Source organism: Lacerta agilis, chromosome 1 (assembly GCF_009819535.1).
Source record: "Lacerta agilis isolate rLacAgi1 chromosome 1, rLacAgi1.pri, whole genome shotgun sequence".
Classification (NCBI taxonomy): Eukaryota; Metazoa; Chordata; class Lepidosauria; order Squamata; family Lacertidae; genus Lacerta; species Lacerta agilis.
The window spans coordinates 41517375-41531125 of record NC_046312.1 but is presented as its reverse complement, the minus strand read 5'-3'; the positions used below and the strand labels follow the sequence as shown (position 1 = coordinate 41531125).

Sequence of the window (13751 nt, the reverse complement as noted above, 5' to 3'; positions counted from 1 at the left end):
CTGGATGATCACAGTTAATTTGCATAGCTAGGTGAAGGCTTTTGTGTTTCATTTGCACCAATTTTTCAGAGATGTCAGACATTTCCCATACAATTCTTAATGTAATAAACTCTCTGTGCATTTGAACTGAAAACAATTTTGTTTTGAACATTCCCCCACAAATTTTAATTCTTTTAATCCCCTATCAATTTGCATCATGGCATTTTCAAACTGATCATAATGAGAGCTAAACACTATTCTTTTCCATTCACCTCACTTTTCATTGTGGGATAGATCAAAATGCTGTTGGGCAGTGGTGGGCATATTTTAGGATTGAGGAAATCTACTCCCTATGCTGAGCTGGGTTGAGGGGAGCTGGAGTCCAACACTATCTGGAAGGTGACAGGTTCCTCATCTCTGGCTTAGAAGGTTGTTTCCCACACAATGTTGTGTTGTATGGAATAAGCTGCTGGTTCTTGTTCTGTCAGGAAGAGACCACACAAAGACCTAGAACCAGTATTACTAGAATCTCAGGGCCACTTTATTCCGTGTAAGGAAAATGTGTTTTGTGAAGTAGCCATTCAGCAGCTAGTAATAGCTTGAAAGTACAAGGAGATTTAGTATGAAAAGAACAACATACAATATTATTTGTACAATAAAAGGAGAATTGCAGTGTCTAGGGATATGTCAATTCTTTCTTTATTAGAGCAGTTAGGAACCACCCTTCTAGTGCAAATGTCAATCCAATAAGAAAAACCAGAATTTTAAAACCACCACTTAAAAACCCATTAGAAGCCTTTTCGCCAACTTAGAGTAATTTAAGAAAATTACATTCTACACTGTTGGATTTTGTAACTTGCTTCTGAGCTGAAATAATGGGTACTTTTCATTCACAGTTATGAAATGTGGGTGCTGTATTTTAAAATGGTTTATGACAGATGAAAACAGATGAAATAATAAAGCTGTTGACAATTAAAGTACAACACCCTCTAATGTCTCTCTACAAGCATAAAGAGGACAGTAAAGCCCAAGGCCAATGAAGAAACATTTAGATGAGTGCTCTTTCTCCCCCAAAATGTCAAATTTATCACCACAGGAACAAGACGACATCTAATTTTGCTGGGTACTTATTGACTGGTTTACAGGATTAGTATTCTAATCCATGCCCCCCCCCTTTATGCCCAAGGCTGTGTGTACTCTGTGATCTGCTATTGCACCACATGTTGAGTACATAAGTTATTATTCTGAGAATCTCAGCTGTCTTTTTTTTAAAAAAAACTTAGCAGTCCTTAAATCTTTGGAAACAGACTTAAAATAAGTACATGACTCTCTGGTGAAGTCACAGAGCCGAAATATAGGAATATTGGGCTGAGCAGTGCTTCAATGCCCTTCAGTTTATTGCCTCAGTTCCTCTCTCGATGAGTTGCAGAAGCATCATAATACAAAATAAGGCCCATGTTCACATTTTCAATTTGTCTAACTTCTACAGATGGCAGACATCATGGGATGGGTGTTTCCAGCTACCCCCCCCCCTTCCCCTTGGAAGCCTTATAAGCTGCTGCTGCAGGAAAGGGATTGTGAGAAACATAATGGGAGGGGTGTTTCTAGGACTAAGGTGAAACTGTGAAGCTCCCTTGTTATTTTGGCTATTGGATGCTGCATATTATTTAATCTTGTTATGTTTATAGTATTGAATGTGGGGGTTTTTTATATGTTGTTACATTTATTTTGTTTTGCTATTTTTTGTAGTGTTTGTTTGAAATGCCTCCCTGTTTGTTGTAAGCCGCTTTGAGGATGATTAATTTTTTGTTGGAAAGCGGCAGACAAATAAAATGAATGGAATGGAATTTTGTTTCTCCGTTTATCCTGTTTATGCCTATTTGAAAGTCCAAGAGCACAGCCAAAACAATGACTCATTAATACAATTGCGACCGAGATAACAATCATGAGACCCATACAAAATGTTACATGCAACTAGGGTTTCGACTATTTATTTTGCCATGAGTATGCGCACTGGAAAGCTGATCCTTGAACTGATTCTCTAACTGCACGTGACCCAAGGAAAATGCCTCTGAATGCCAGTCACTGGGGAACAACAGCAGGAGAGGACTGTTCTCCTATCCTGCTTGTGGACTACCTATCTAGCTATCTAGTTAGCCACTGTGAGAAACAGGAAGCTGGACTAGATGGGCCTTTTGGTCTGATAAAGCTCTGGACATTAAAGGGCCACGTGCACATGCAGCATTTGAAATGCACACACATTTTTTCCCCCAGAGTGCACTTTTGTACATAGCAGTTTGCAACTGCACACACCTTTACTTGATAGTGTCATCTAAAGCAGCAGCAACAACTACCGGTACCCTGTTTGCTCATACACACAGGTGGTGATGTTTTTCACACTACTGTAAAACAGACTTCTCTTTTCCCTTCCTCACAATAAATGTTTCCAGAGATTTGATTTGCCCTGTCTTTCAAAACAGAGGTGTGTTGATATACTGATATACAAAGGAAATATATTGGTATACAGAGGCAGGTAAGTTACTGTACTGTTTCCTATTTCACTCATAGACAAGCAAGCACTTTACAACTACAACAGAATGCACTGGAGGCTGACAAATAGTGTGGAATAGGAACAACATGAGGATGACCCTGTGCATACGGCATCCCAAAAAAGTGCCTGCGTCCCACACTGAATGATATAATAATAATAATAATAATAATAATAATAATAATAATAATAATATACAAACATTGAAAGGTGGTTCATTTTAACTATGATTTATTTAAACAAATGAGCGGTTGGAGGATGGATGGCGGCTAACAGATTGAGGTTGAATCCTGACAAGACAGAAGTACTGTTTTTGGGGGACAGGGGGCAGACGGGTGTGGGGGACTCCCTGGTCCTGAATGGGATAACTGTGCCCCTGAAGGACCAGATGTGCAGCCTGGGAGTCATTTTGGGCTCACAGCTGTCCATGGAGGCACAGGTCAATTCTGTGTCCAGGGCGGCTGTCTACCAGCTCCATCTGGTACGCAGGCTGAGACCCTACCTGCCTGCAGACTGTCTCGCCAGCGTGGTGCATGCTCTAGTTATCTCCTGCTTGGACTACTGCAATGGGCTCTATGTGGGGCTACCTTTGAAGGTGACCCGGAAACTGCAATTAATCCAGAATGCAGCAGCTAGACTGGTGACTGGGAGTGGCCGCCGGGACCATATAACACCGGTCCTGAGAGATCTGCATTGGCTCCCAGTACGTTTCCGAGCACAATTCAAACTGCTGGTGCCAACCTTTAAAGCCCTAAACGGCCTCAGTCCTGTATACCTGAAGGAGCGTCTCCACCTCCATCGTTCAGGCCGGACACTGATGGCCAGCGCCCAGGGCCTTCTGGCGGTTCCCTCACTGCGAGAAGCAAAACTACAGGGAACCAGGCAGAGGGCCTTCTCGGTAATGGCGCCCGCCCTGTGGAACGCCCTCCCATCTCATGTCAAAGAGATAAACAACTACTGGTACCTTACTTTCAGAAGACATCTGAAGGCAGCCCTGTTCAGGGAAGTTTTTAATCTGTGACATTTTAATGTATCCTAATATCTGTTGGAAGCCGCCCAGAGTGGCTGGGGAAACCCAGCCAGATGGGCGGGGAACAAATAAATTATTATTATTATTATTATTCATAATCCATGGTTTGAAGTGGATTTGTTTTATGCTTTGAAAAAGCTAAGGTGGCAAATGTCAAAACATTTATTCTGAAACCATTCACTGTTATCATAGGAATGAGGCATGGATTATATTAATATGCAAAAAAGGTAAAAATCCATCACTGACCTCACTGTATCATCCAATACCACTTTTAAACCAAGATTACAACATTTAGCAGCTGTCTGTGCAAAAAGATTATTTCAGACTATATTCATATTCAGTCTCATCTGACTGGTTTTATAAAGGACAAACTGCTTTATAAGGACAGCAGTTGATCTATATTATTGACACTTATAGTGATAATTTTTAAATTGGTTGGTGAGGTCTCAAACTGGACCAGAAGTCATAACAAATGAGTCTTGCGTGTTTTAATATGTAATATTACACATATCAAGACAAGCCCCCCTTTGGATACTATACCTGATTAAGCTCTTTTCAAATGGTTTTATCCTATTCAATCACGAGCGTGAAATAAAATGCTTTCACAGGGTTTGGCATACTCATCTTGTATCAATATCAGAGAAACTCATTATGAAGTATTATACTCTTTGACACTTCGCCAACTAAGTCATCTCTCTAGAAACTGATGACAGGCACTGGTGATGGCTAATATAATAAAGCTAACTTTATGCATATTTTGTGGGATAGTCTTCCAATTAATTATTATTGAAAATTTATATGTGCCAAATTGTGATTGATATGTGTCTCCTTCGATATGGCTTGATAATTTTGCTGGATTATGATTGGCTCGCTTCTATGTATCCACATTGTGTGGATTTTGCCGACTGGGTTCTAGGGTTCTAGCTGTTACACACTGCAGGAGTAATGTGATTCATACTTTGAGGGAATGGTTGATTAGGTAGAATGAATACACGCACATTTGTATGCCTCTTTCAGGCGACTCCTGCAGTCAAGCTGATGCCAAACATATTGCTCTGCTTTCCTTTGGACCATATCAGTAAGGCTGAGAGGGGGATCTTGTCATCTGGGTAGCCCAGAATCTCCATACACAATGCCAGGCTTGCAACTTGGGAAGGTCACTTCAGTGCTGCAAATGCAGTGGTTTGACTTTCACCCACATAGGCACACTCCATTGTCTCTCGAGACAGACAAGTGCCAATTATATGCAATACAGTATATATATATATATATTCATATTATATCTCACTATTCATCTCAAAGCAGTTTACAACAATAAAATATACAATATTTTAAACTTAAATTAAACCGCTGAAAGTTAAAACCTCAAGAATCTAAACTCAACAACAACACAAAGTAAAACATGTTCAGAATGTAAAGCCCACCCCACACCCAAGAAAATGTCTTTTTGGGATATCCAGCCTCATATAACCAACATACATAACTTAACACATGAAGGAGTTAAGACCATAAAGTAATCTGTCCTGCTGGGTTTCGCTCACCCTGGGAGAAAACTAGGTAATCAAACCTTTGCTACCCCTTCAGTCTACCTGAGAAGCTCAGTGTGTAAAGAGATATCAACATTTTCAAAAGTAGGGGGTCCATGGCTTGGTCCACAGTACTTAGCTAACTGGGAACCACTGCTGTAGAGGATCTACTAACACTTTTAAGTCACTTCCAGGAACTGAGGCAGGGGGCATCTCCCTCTCCTGTCCAGGGGTGAATATGGGTATATGCTTTTTTTAAAAAAAACCCTCAAACCCCATCCTGCCTTTGTGATTCTTGCATTGTAGGACAGCTGGACTAGGGGACCCGGGGTCCTTCCCAACTCTACAATTCAATGCTAGAATCTCCCATAGCATTTAAAGGATTAGAAGCAGCCACAGGAGCTGCATGCCATGCATACAATTTCTACAATGAAAATTGCTGCCCCATCCCTGCTGCTATTTGTGTCCATCCGTCCGCTGGCCCCCCCACCCCCGGGGAAACCTATGGGCACCATAACACTGCTGTCTGAATTGGGTCTTGTTGTGGCTGTTGTTAACCATTAGACCAGGCATGTCCAACAGGTAGATCGTGATCTACCGGTAGATCTCTGGACGTCTGCGGTAGATCACTGGTAGATCATTGGCTCCCCCCAAAGAAGCTGAACTGAGGCTCCCCTTAAAAAAGCTCAACATTTTACCTCCTCCCTGAAAAAACTCAACAACTTTGACCTGAACCCCCAAAAAGGGGGTAGATCACTGCCAGTTTTTAACTCTGTGAGTAGATCACAGTCTCTTGGGAGTTGGCCACCCCTGCATTAGACGATCCTATTCACAGACCTTCCATGACACATTTAGTTTGGCCCTCATGTACCACCCTGAACACACATCCCTAATGCTGATTAGCCTGGCAGCCTGAATGAAAACTCAATCCAGCCTTTTCAGTTCTGCTAAAAGAAAAGCTTGGAACCCTACAATTATCTGACACTGATCCAAGCCACATTTCTGTGCATGTTTTGCCAATGGCCTAACAAGACACTTGAAATATCATACAAAATCTCCACCTTTCTGTGGTCACAGGTAAACAAACAGCATGCAAAGTGGCTTTTTTATAATAGCTTTGCTTCCTGTATCTATTCCAACAGCATCTGGGCTATATGTAAACTGATACTGCTTTACAGTCACTTCTTGTGGCTTGGGAGGGTGTGGGTGGGTGTGCTTGTTTTCATTAATTATATAATTGCTTTATTTATAGCCACTTTGGAGAGGGGATCTCTGGACTGAGAAGTAGGATTTTAGTAATACATATGCCTAGCTTCCACTAAGGAACATAAAGCAAAAATATTAAGACAAAGTAATCTGGCATTGCAACATCCCTATTAAAAAAGAGTTTATTTCAGCTCATTTTATAGACCCAATTTAAAAAAGCACATAAAACTACAAAACTAAACCCATGAGACTATGAGCATATGGATTAAAAACAGCTCAAAGGTCGAATGACTCGTCTCCTCTAATCACTTGACTGTTGTTGTTCTTATAATGCAGTCCCGAGAGTATTACTCCAGTTTGTGGTATCTACACTTTATCAACACATTCAAATTCATCATTCCAATTCCTTTTTTTAAAAAAAAAGTGTTGTTTTCCTTAGAAAAGATTCTGTGCCAATTGCTCAAATGACTGAGTTGTCTATATTAGCAGTGCTCTGAGTACTCTCAATATGGTAGGAAAAGGAATCTGCAAAGGAAAACAGATTTTAGTTCGAGTTCCTCCAGAAAATCACGATAAGAACTATGGAAAATAGCTGCAATAAATGCCATGGAAAAACAGCTTACTTTCCTTAAAAAAAAAAAAAAAGACTTTATGTTGATGAGCACCTGCCAAATTGCAAAACAGATTTACTGGAAAGAACGAATTATTGCCAAAGTGGACAGCGGTATGCTTGCTAATAATTCCAAACACCTCCCCATCCCCAGTCATACACATAGCAAGAAGCAGTTTTAAAACTGGTATCAAGTCAAAAAGTGGGTGGGAATGAAATGCCTGCTGGTTAACACCTTTGAAAAATGTCATAAAAATCTAGTAATTATAATAATATTTAAAATATGTCCAGTTAAAAAAGCAATTAAATAGATAGTAAAGCTTCAAGAGGGAAAGCTATAATTACAAAGAAATTGTTGGCACCTGCTCCCTGAATATCCCCTCAATATTTGTTTATATCTATGACCACTAAACTGGCTGTAGTGCTGGTCGGATTTTTTTATGTATTGTGGCATTATGTATAAACCAATACACTCTCTCTCCTTGCCACACTGACAAGATGACTTAGAATTATTTGATCACAGCCAACTAATAGTTTACCCATAACAGAAAATATGTTGGAAAGACAATGCTTACATCAAAGTAAAAACCTTGCAATAGTTCCAGTGAACATAAATCATAAAGTGACGTGGATGAACCCGTTCACACACCTGCAGGGCAAATATCATATATAGGAGGCATGATGTGCCTCAATTTGAACTGCCTCAAAAGTTAATTTAACAAAGGCATGACAATTTAAGCTCACCTGGGCCTGTCTGTCTACTTTCACACAAACCTAAGCTATGAAGGGGTGGAAGGAAGGGGGTATCAAATACTTCAGCTAGTAATGCAATCCATATGCAGAAAATGCATATACCAGAAATGAGGCACGCTTAACGACCACTGAAATCCATGGGTTTAGGTGTGCCTAAAAATTGTCACTCTAACAGTAATTATATTGCCCCACCTTATAAGAATGTACTGAGGATCACAGAAATATTGCAGGTGAAGCAGTGGAACACTTTAAAGCAGTGTTTTTCAACCACTGTTCCGCGGCACACTAGTGTGCCGCGAGATGTTGCCTGGTGTGCCGTGGGAAAATTACTTTATATATAGTCAATATAGGCACAGAGTTAATTTTTTTAACATTTTCTAATGGTGGTGTGCCTCGTGATTTTTTTCATGAAACAAGTGTGCCTTTGCCCAAAAAAGGTTGAAAAACACTGCTTTAAAGCACTATATAAAATGCTAGGAACTGCCCCCTTTTAAAAGCCTATACAGCTGTTGCAGCATAGGACACGCCTGATCCAAACTGACCTTAGGACAGAATTTATCACCAACATGAACTGCCGTCTAGCCTAGTGCCCTCATTCTTCCATATGCCCTTATCAGTTTGTAGATTTCTAGAAGCATTATCACTGCCAAATCTACATGCATTTACTGTGTGATCCAAATCCTGCCTATTCAGAAGTGCTACTGAATACAACAGGCCTTACTCCCAAGGAAGTAGGGTAAGCCTAGGATTGCAGCTTTGTTTTGGACCAATTTCTATTGATTTCAACAGAGTTTATCTCCAAGAAAATTTGCTCTAAGACTGCACTGCGGTATTTTAAACCTCAATGCACTCAACTTTCACTGAAAGAATGTTCTCAGGCAGTTACACACAGGATAATAGTAAAGGTAAAGGTAAAGGACCCCTGACAGTTAAGTCCAGTCACGAACAACTCTGGGGTTGCGGCACTCATCTCGCTTTACTGGCCGAGCCTCAAACTTAAGCCAATATATTTGGGAGTAAACTCCTCTGAACTAAACAGAATTCAGTGTTAGGGAGACTTCTAAGTATAGGCTACTTAGGATCACAAAGACCTGTTCACACAATAATGGTTGAGTTCACATTTACAATGGTACCTCTGGTTATGAACTTAATTCGTTCTGGAGGTCCGTTCTTAACCTGAAACCATTCTTAACCTGAGGTACCACTTTAGCTAATGGGGCCTCCCGCTGCCACTGCACAATTTCTGTTCTTATCCTGAGGTAAAGTTCTTAACCCGAGGTACTACTTCCAGGTTAGCGGAGTCTGTAACCCAAAGTGTTTGTAACCCGAGATGTTGCAACTATACCACTATAATACTATGCCAAACTGTGCCTTTGGCAAACATGTAAGCTTGCAGGCTGCTCCCAGAGAGGAGACTGCAGTTGTTTTGCCCCTCTTTTGGTCTTCCTGCTGCTTCACTGCTATAAACTCAGCCATGTCATTTCATCTGAACCTGGGATTGCCTCAGACAAACCATGAGCCCTGGCTTGGACAACATGCTAAGACTAACCATGGTTTCATTGCAGCCGTGCAGCAGCAAAAGGACCAGGGTCGCCTCTGAGAACTTCTCATGCTTGCACATTGGTCCTAAGCCATGGTTTGGCTTAACATTATATCCTCTGCAGCTTTCCTTGGATATACACTAGCATATCAAAACTTAGCTCCAGCCCATACACACAGTGATACCTCGGGCTAAGAACTTAATTCATTCTGGAGGTCCATTCTTAACCTGAAACTGTTCTTAACCTGAGGTATCACTTTAGCTAATGGGGCCACCCGCTCCCGCTGTGCCGCCACCGAGGCGCGATTTCTGTTGTCATCCTGAAGCAAAGTTCTTAACCCGAGGTACTATTTCTGGGTTAGTGGAGTCTGTAACCTGAAGCGTCTTTAACTCGAGGTACCACTGTATATTTAACTGAGATACAGACCAACCTTGTGCCTGTATGCTCCGTCTATAAACTGTTCCTTCCCTCTTCCCTTCTTGGCATGCCATGATTGAAAATTTACTGTGTTAATTAACTATAGTTTCCTGTTACAACTTAACAAAACAACATTAATGAAGTTTGGAACAAGTCAAGATATGAAACCAACTTCAAACTGTGATTTCAAGTCATGGTTTGTTCCAAGTTTATTAACCATCGTTTCCCAGTTCAGATGTTCATAGGAAGCAATAGTTAATTATCCCATGAAATACCAGTAGTCAACTACAACAGAAGGAGGAATGCTGCAGTGCAAAGACAAGGTGTACAAGCACAAAGGCTTGTTCATATCTTGGTTTCGTAAGCCAAAATATGTATTCCAAACAAGCAATCACTTCACTAATAAAGCTGGCAGCAATACCCAAGATTGTGGAACTCATTAAAAGTGCTGTAGTAATCGCTGGAATTGCTGCCAGCTTTATCCATAATTGCACCATTCACATGTTATGGTATTCAAACACAACCCTAGGATGCACATGATGGCAGTATGCAAGAAAAATATATTGCATAAACTGAACCAATGGTTTACAACACACTTCATTCTATGTCTGCTAGTCATGGGAAGAAACAAAGTCATAGGGAAGGTACGGCACCCATAAGCAGTGGAAATCCTGCCTCCCCCCCCACCCCCGGTTGCTGGGATTTCACCAGCAACTGTCATACAACTTCAGGCTTATCTGTGAAGCTTCCACCCACTCCTCCATTACTATTTCATTTTCTTTTCAATTTGGTAAAAAGGAAGTGCAAAGAGGAAGGCCTCTGCAGGACAACCTTTGCTAACAAAGCTAACAGAATTATATAGAAAACATATTTTCTGAATTTTTCACAGTCTTTAAAGCGTGAAATGCGCCCTCATGACACACAGAGGATCCCGATTTCACTCTCTCAGTTCAAGACTCCATACTTGGAAACATGCAACTGCAAGCTGCATTATACACCCACTCCTGGCAAAGCATCGCAGAACTCAATAGACCCATCTATTCTAGTTCTCAGGTTTTCATGGAAACACTGGCAAGTAATCATACTGACTTGAAACATTCAAGAATCACCATGTGAATGATAACATTCCCATATCTGAAATATTACAATTTTTTACATGCTTGGCTTGAGAGTGATGAACCCCCTTGGTTGGCATTAAACCATCCATTGCCTTAAAACATTCAGTTCTGTGAAGAAGCCACATGTGAAACGCCCACCATATTTGTCCACTGACAGATCTATGATCTCACACTAATACTTGTTACACACTACAGAAAGTCCTGGATTAACAGGTGCTCTGAACCAACATTGTTGGAAAGCAAGACAATGAGTGAGAGATAGTCTTATCACTCCCAAAGTGACCTGTTTCTTGTACACTTTCATTTTTAAAGCTAGGATAGACCACTGGTCTGTTCACAGAACGGAAGACTTTGCTTTAGTATTATTCACACTCTTAGCTGGATACAAAACAGAAGCAGTGAAGAATTTCTGTTGGTGAAACGTCACAATATAAACTTCTGTGCCTCACAGAGTTATTTAAAACAAAATAAAATAAAAAATTCCTTCCAGTAGCACCTTTGAGACTGCAGTTAAGGACCAGATTGCACTGGTTAAATCTTAGCATCTCAAAAAAAGAAATAGAGTGGGAGGGGAGGCAATGCTATTATTGCAGAAATCCAGTATATTACATATACAGATGTACATGCATATGATCATACTGCTCATTATGCTGTATTCACAGCAGAGGCTGTGCATACAGGCCAAGAAATCTATCAGATATACAGTGTTTTCCATCTGTTGGAGGTGCCTCTAACAAAAGTAAACAACACTGTACTCATATGAGATCAATGTCACTGCCACTTTACAAATTATTCCTGCCTAGAAGGCACTACTATAAAACTCATATGCACTTTCCTTATGGAATTTACTAAGTAAAGTGTGGCATACCTGATGATACCCCTGCCTGCAGGTTTCCCCTGTACTGTATATATTTGCACTGATCTGCTGATGGAACTGCATGCACACACAGAGAAAAAAAACCCACATGCGAAATTATCAAGCTTCTACCCAACAGGTAATCTTCATGTAGCCTTTTTCTTATGCATACAAAGCATTTATTTCACAGCAAAGCTGCAAGTGTGTAAGGCAGGCACACTTAGCTGGAAGCTATCCGCCACTGGACACAGACCAAAGAAGGGCTTAGGTCTACTCCAGAGTAAACATGCATAAGAGTTACATTGTGAAGACGGTAATCCTATGCACACATACCTAGGAGCAAGTCCCAGTGGGGCTTACTTCTGCATATACTAAGATTGCGCTGCCTGTCAGAATCGTTTACAGGTAGGTACTAGGTAGCCGTGTTGGTCTGCCATAGTCAAAAAAAAATAATAAAAAATAAAAAAATCTTTCCAGTAGCACCTTAGAGACCAACTAAGTTTGTTCTTGGTATGAGTTTTCGTGTGCATGCACACTTCTTAAGTGTGCATGCACACGAAAGCTCATGTCGGAATCGTGCAACCTGCAAAGGAACTTCGTTTCAGGCTGCAGAAGGCCCAGTGTCAAAGCGCGGCGCTACGGATTAACTCGTCGATTTGAGCTTTACGAGGCAACTAAACTCTTGACGACGGGGCGCCGCTGCCAGGAAGGCAGCCGGTCCCGCACGTGCGCAGCGCCTGTGCCCGAAACCCGCGCAGCCGCTCCGCCTCCGCCACGGCGCCCCTTCCTCCTCCTCGTCCCGTGCCGTCCGTACCTGGTGCGTTTCCTCGCCGTGCTCCAGGTGGACGATGCCTTGGCTCCTGCTCTCCGTGTCGCTGAGCAGGTCATCCTCGGAGTCCTCGAAGAGCGACGACGACCCGGTGGAGGAGAGGGACGACGTGGACAGGCGGCGCGACGACGACAGCAGGTCCGCGGTGAGCCAGGCGCCGTCGGGCTCCGTCCGCGGGCGCCCGGCCGGGCTGCACTGCGCCTCATCGGCGTCATCCTCGGGGGTGACGGTCAGCTGCGGGATCACCGGCGGCAGCACCCCGTTGCGCGGCCGGCAGCTCTTCTTGACCGGCTCGGGCAGCTGCCTGCTGGGGGCCGCGCAGCGCGCCTCGAAGAGCGAGCGCAACTCGCCGACGCTCAGCCGCTTGCCCCGACCCAGCTCCGGGCTGCCGTCGCCGCTATTGCCGTCGCGGGAGCCTCGGGGCTCCATAGAGGAGGAGGAAAACGAGCTGGTGCTGGTGCTGCTGCTGCTGCCTCCACAGCCGCCGCCCGCAGCCCAGAGACTGTGTGGGCGCGCCGCGAAGACGGCAAGCGGCGCGGCCGGGGAGCAGGAGAGCCCGCGCTGGCGGGCTTCTTCGCGGGGAAGGGCGCGCCGGAGGGCTCGAGCCGCCGCCGCACGCGGGCGAGCATGGCCAGCCCCGCGCCCCGTCAGACCGACGCTGGCTTGCTCGGACTCACGCCCGGGGAGCTGCTCCAAGAGACCGGTCGGCCCATATGGGTCGCTCGAGACTGTTGCTCCACGCTGCCGTCAGGCGCCTCAGGCAACCGCGGAGAAGGAGGGGCCGCCACCAGCGCTCCGCCCCGGCCAGGCCGGCCCACCTCGCCCCGCTCCTGCTTCCCCTGTGTACTTTTAACTGACGCCGCCCCTGCCAGGCCCTCTTTGGTTTCTCTTTCAATGAAACTCCTCTCCCGACTGCGGCGAGGAAAGGAGAAGCGCACAGCGCCCCCCGAGCCGCGCGGCTCGGCGGAAAGAAGCGCGCCTCAGGCTTGGCAGGGAACCGTTTCCCGCTTCCCCCGCCCCGAAAGCTCCCGACTCAGCTCCCAGGAAAGGGACAAAGTTCAGCGCGCTCCTCCTGCCTCCTCGCGTGGCACCAGGGGCGGGCAGGGCTCGGTTACGCAAGGAAACAGCACTGTGAAATGCCTTTGCCCACTTGGGATGGGACGGTTGGCAAGCGCAAACATTTCTGATGATCAGAGCAGCTAACGTGGCTAGCACTCCACTAAATATAATAGAAATAGCATGGAACATATAAGAAAGTCAAGTTGAAACATTGGTATAAGGCGAGAAGACGGTTCCTTCTTGGCTAGAGCCATTTTTATAGACGAGAGGCCCGTTTTC

At 43.7% G+C, this 13751-nt stretch overlaps 1 protein-coding gene across 1 annotated transcript in view; it reads right to left on the bottom strand.

Moving 5' to 3' along the window:
• Nucleotides 1-12857, bottom strand: part of ITPKA (inositol-trisphosphate 3-kinase A) — a 54893-nt gene extending 42036 nt beyond the window's left edge. Inside the window, exon 1 of the mRNA XM_033145631.1 lies at nucleotides 12399-12857. Within this exon, the coding sequence (XP_033001522.1) occupies nucleotides 12399-12842 (444 nt within the window). The 5' untranslated portion in view covers nucleotides 12843-12857. The remainder of the gene's footprint in view (nucleotides 1-12398) is intronic.
• Nucleotides 12858-13751: the final 894 nt, after the last annotated feature.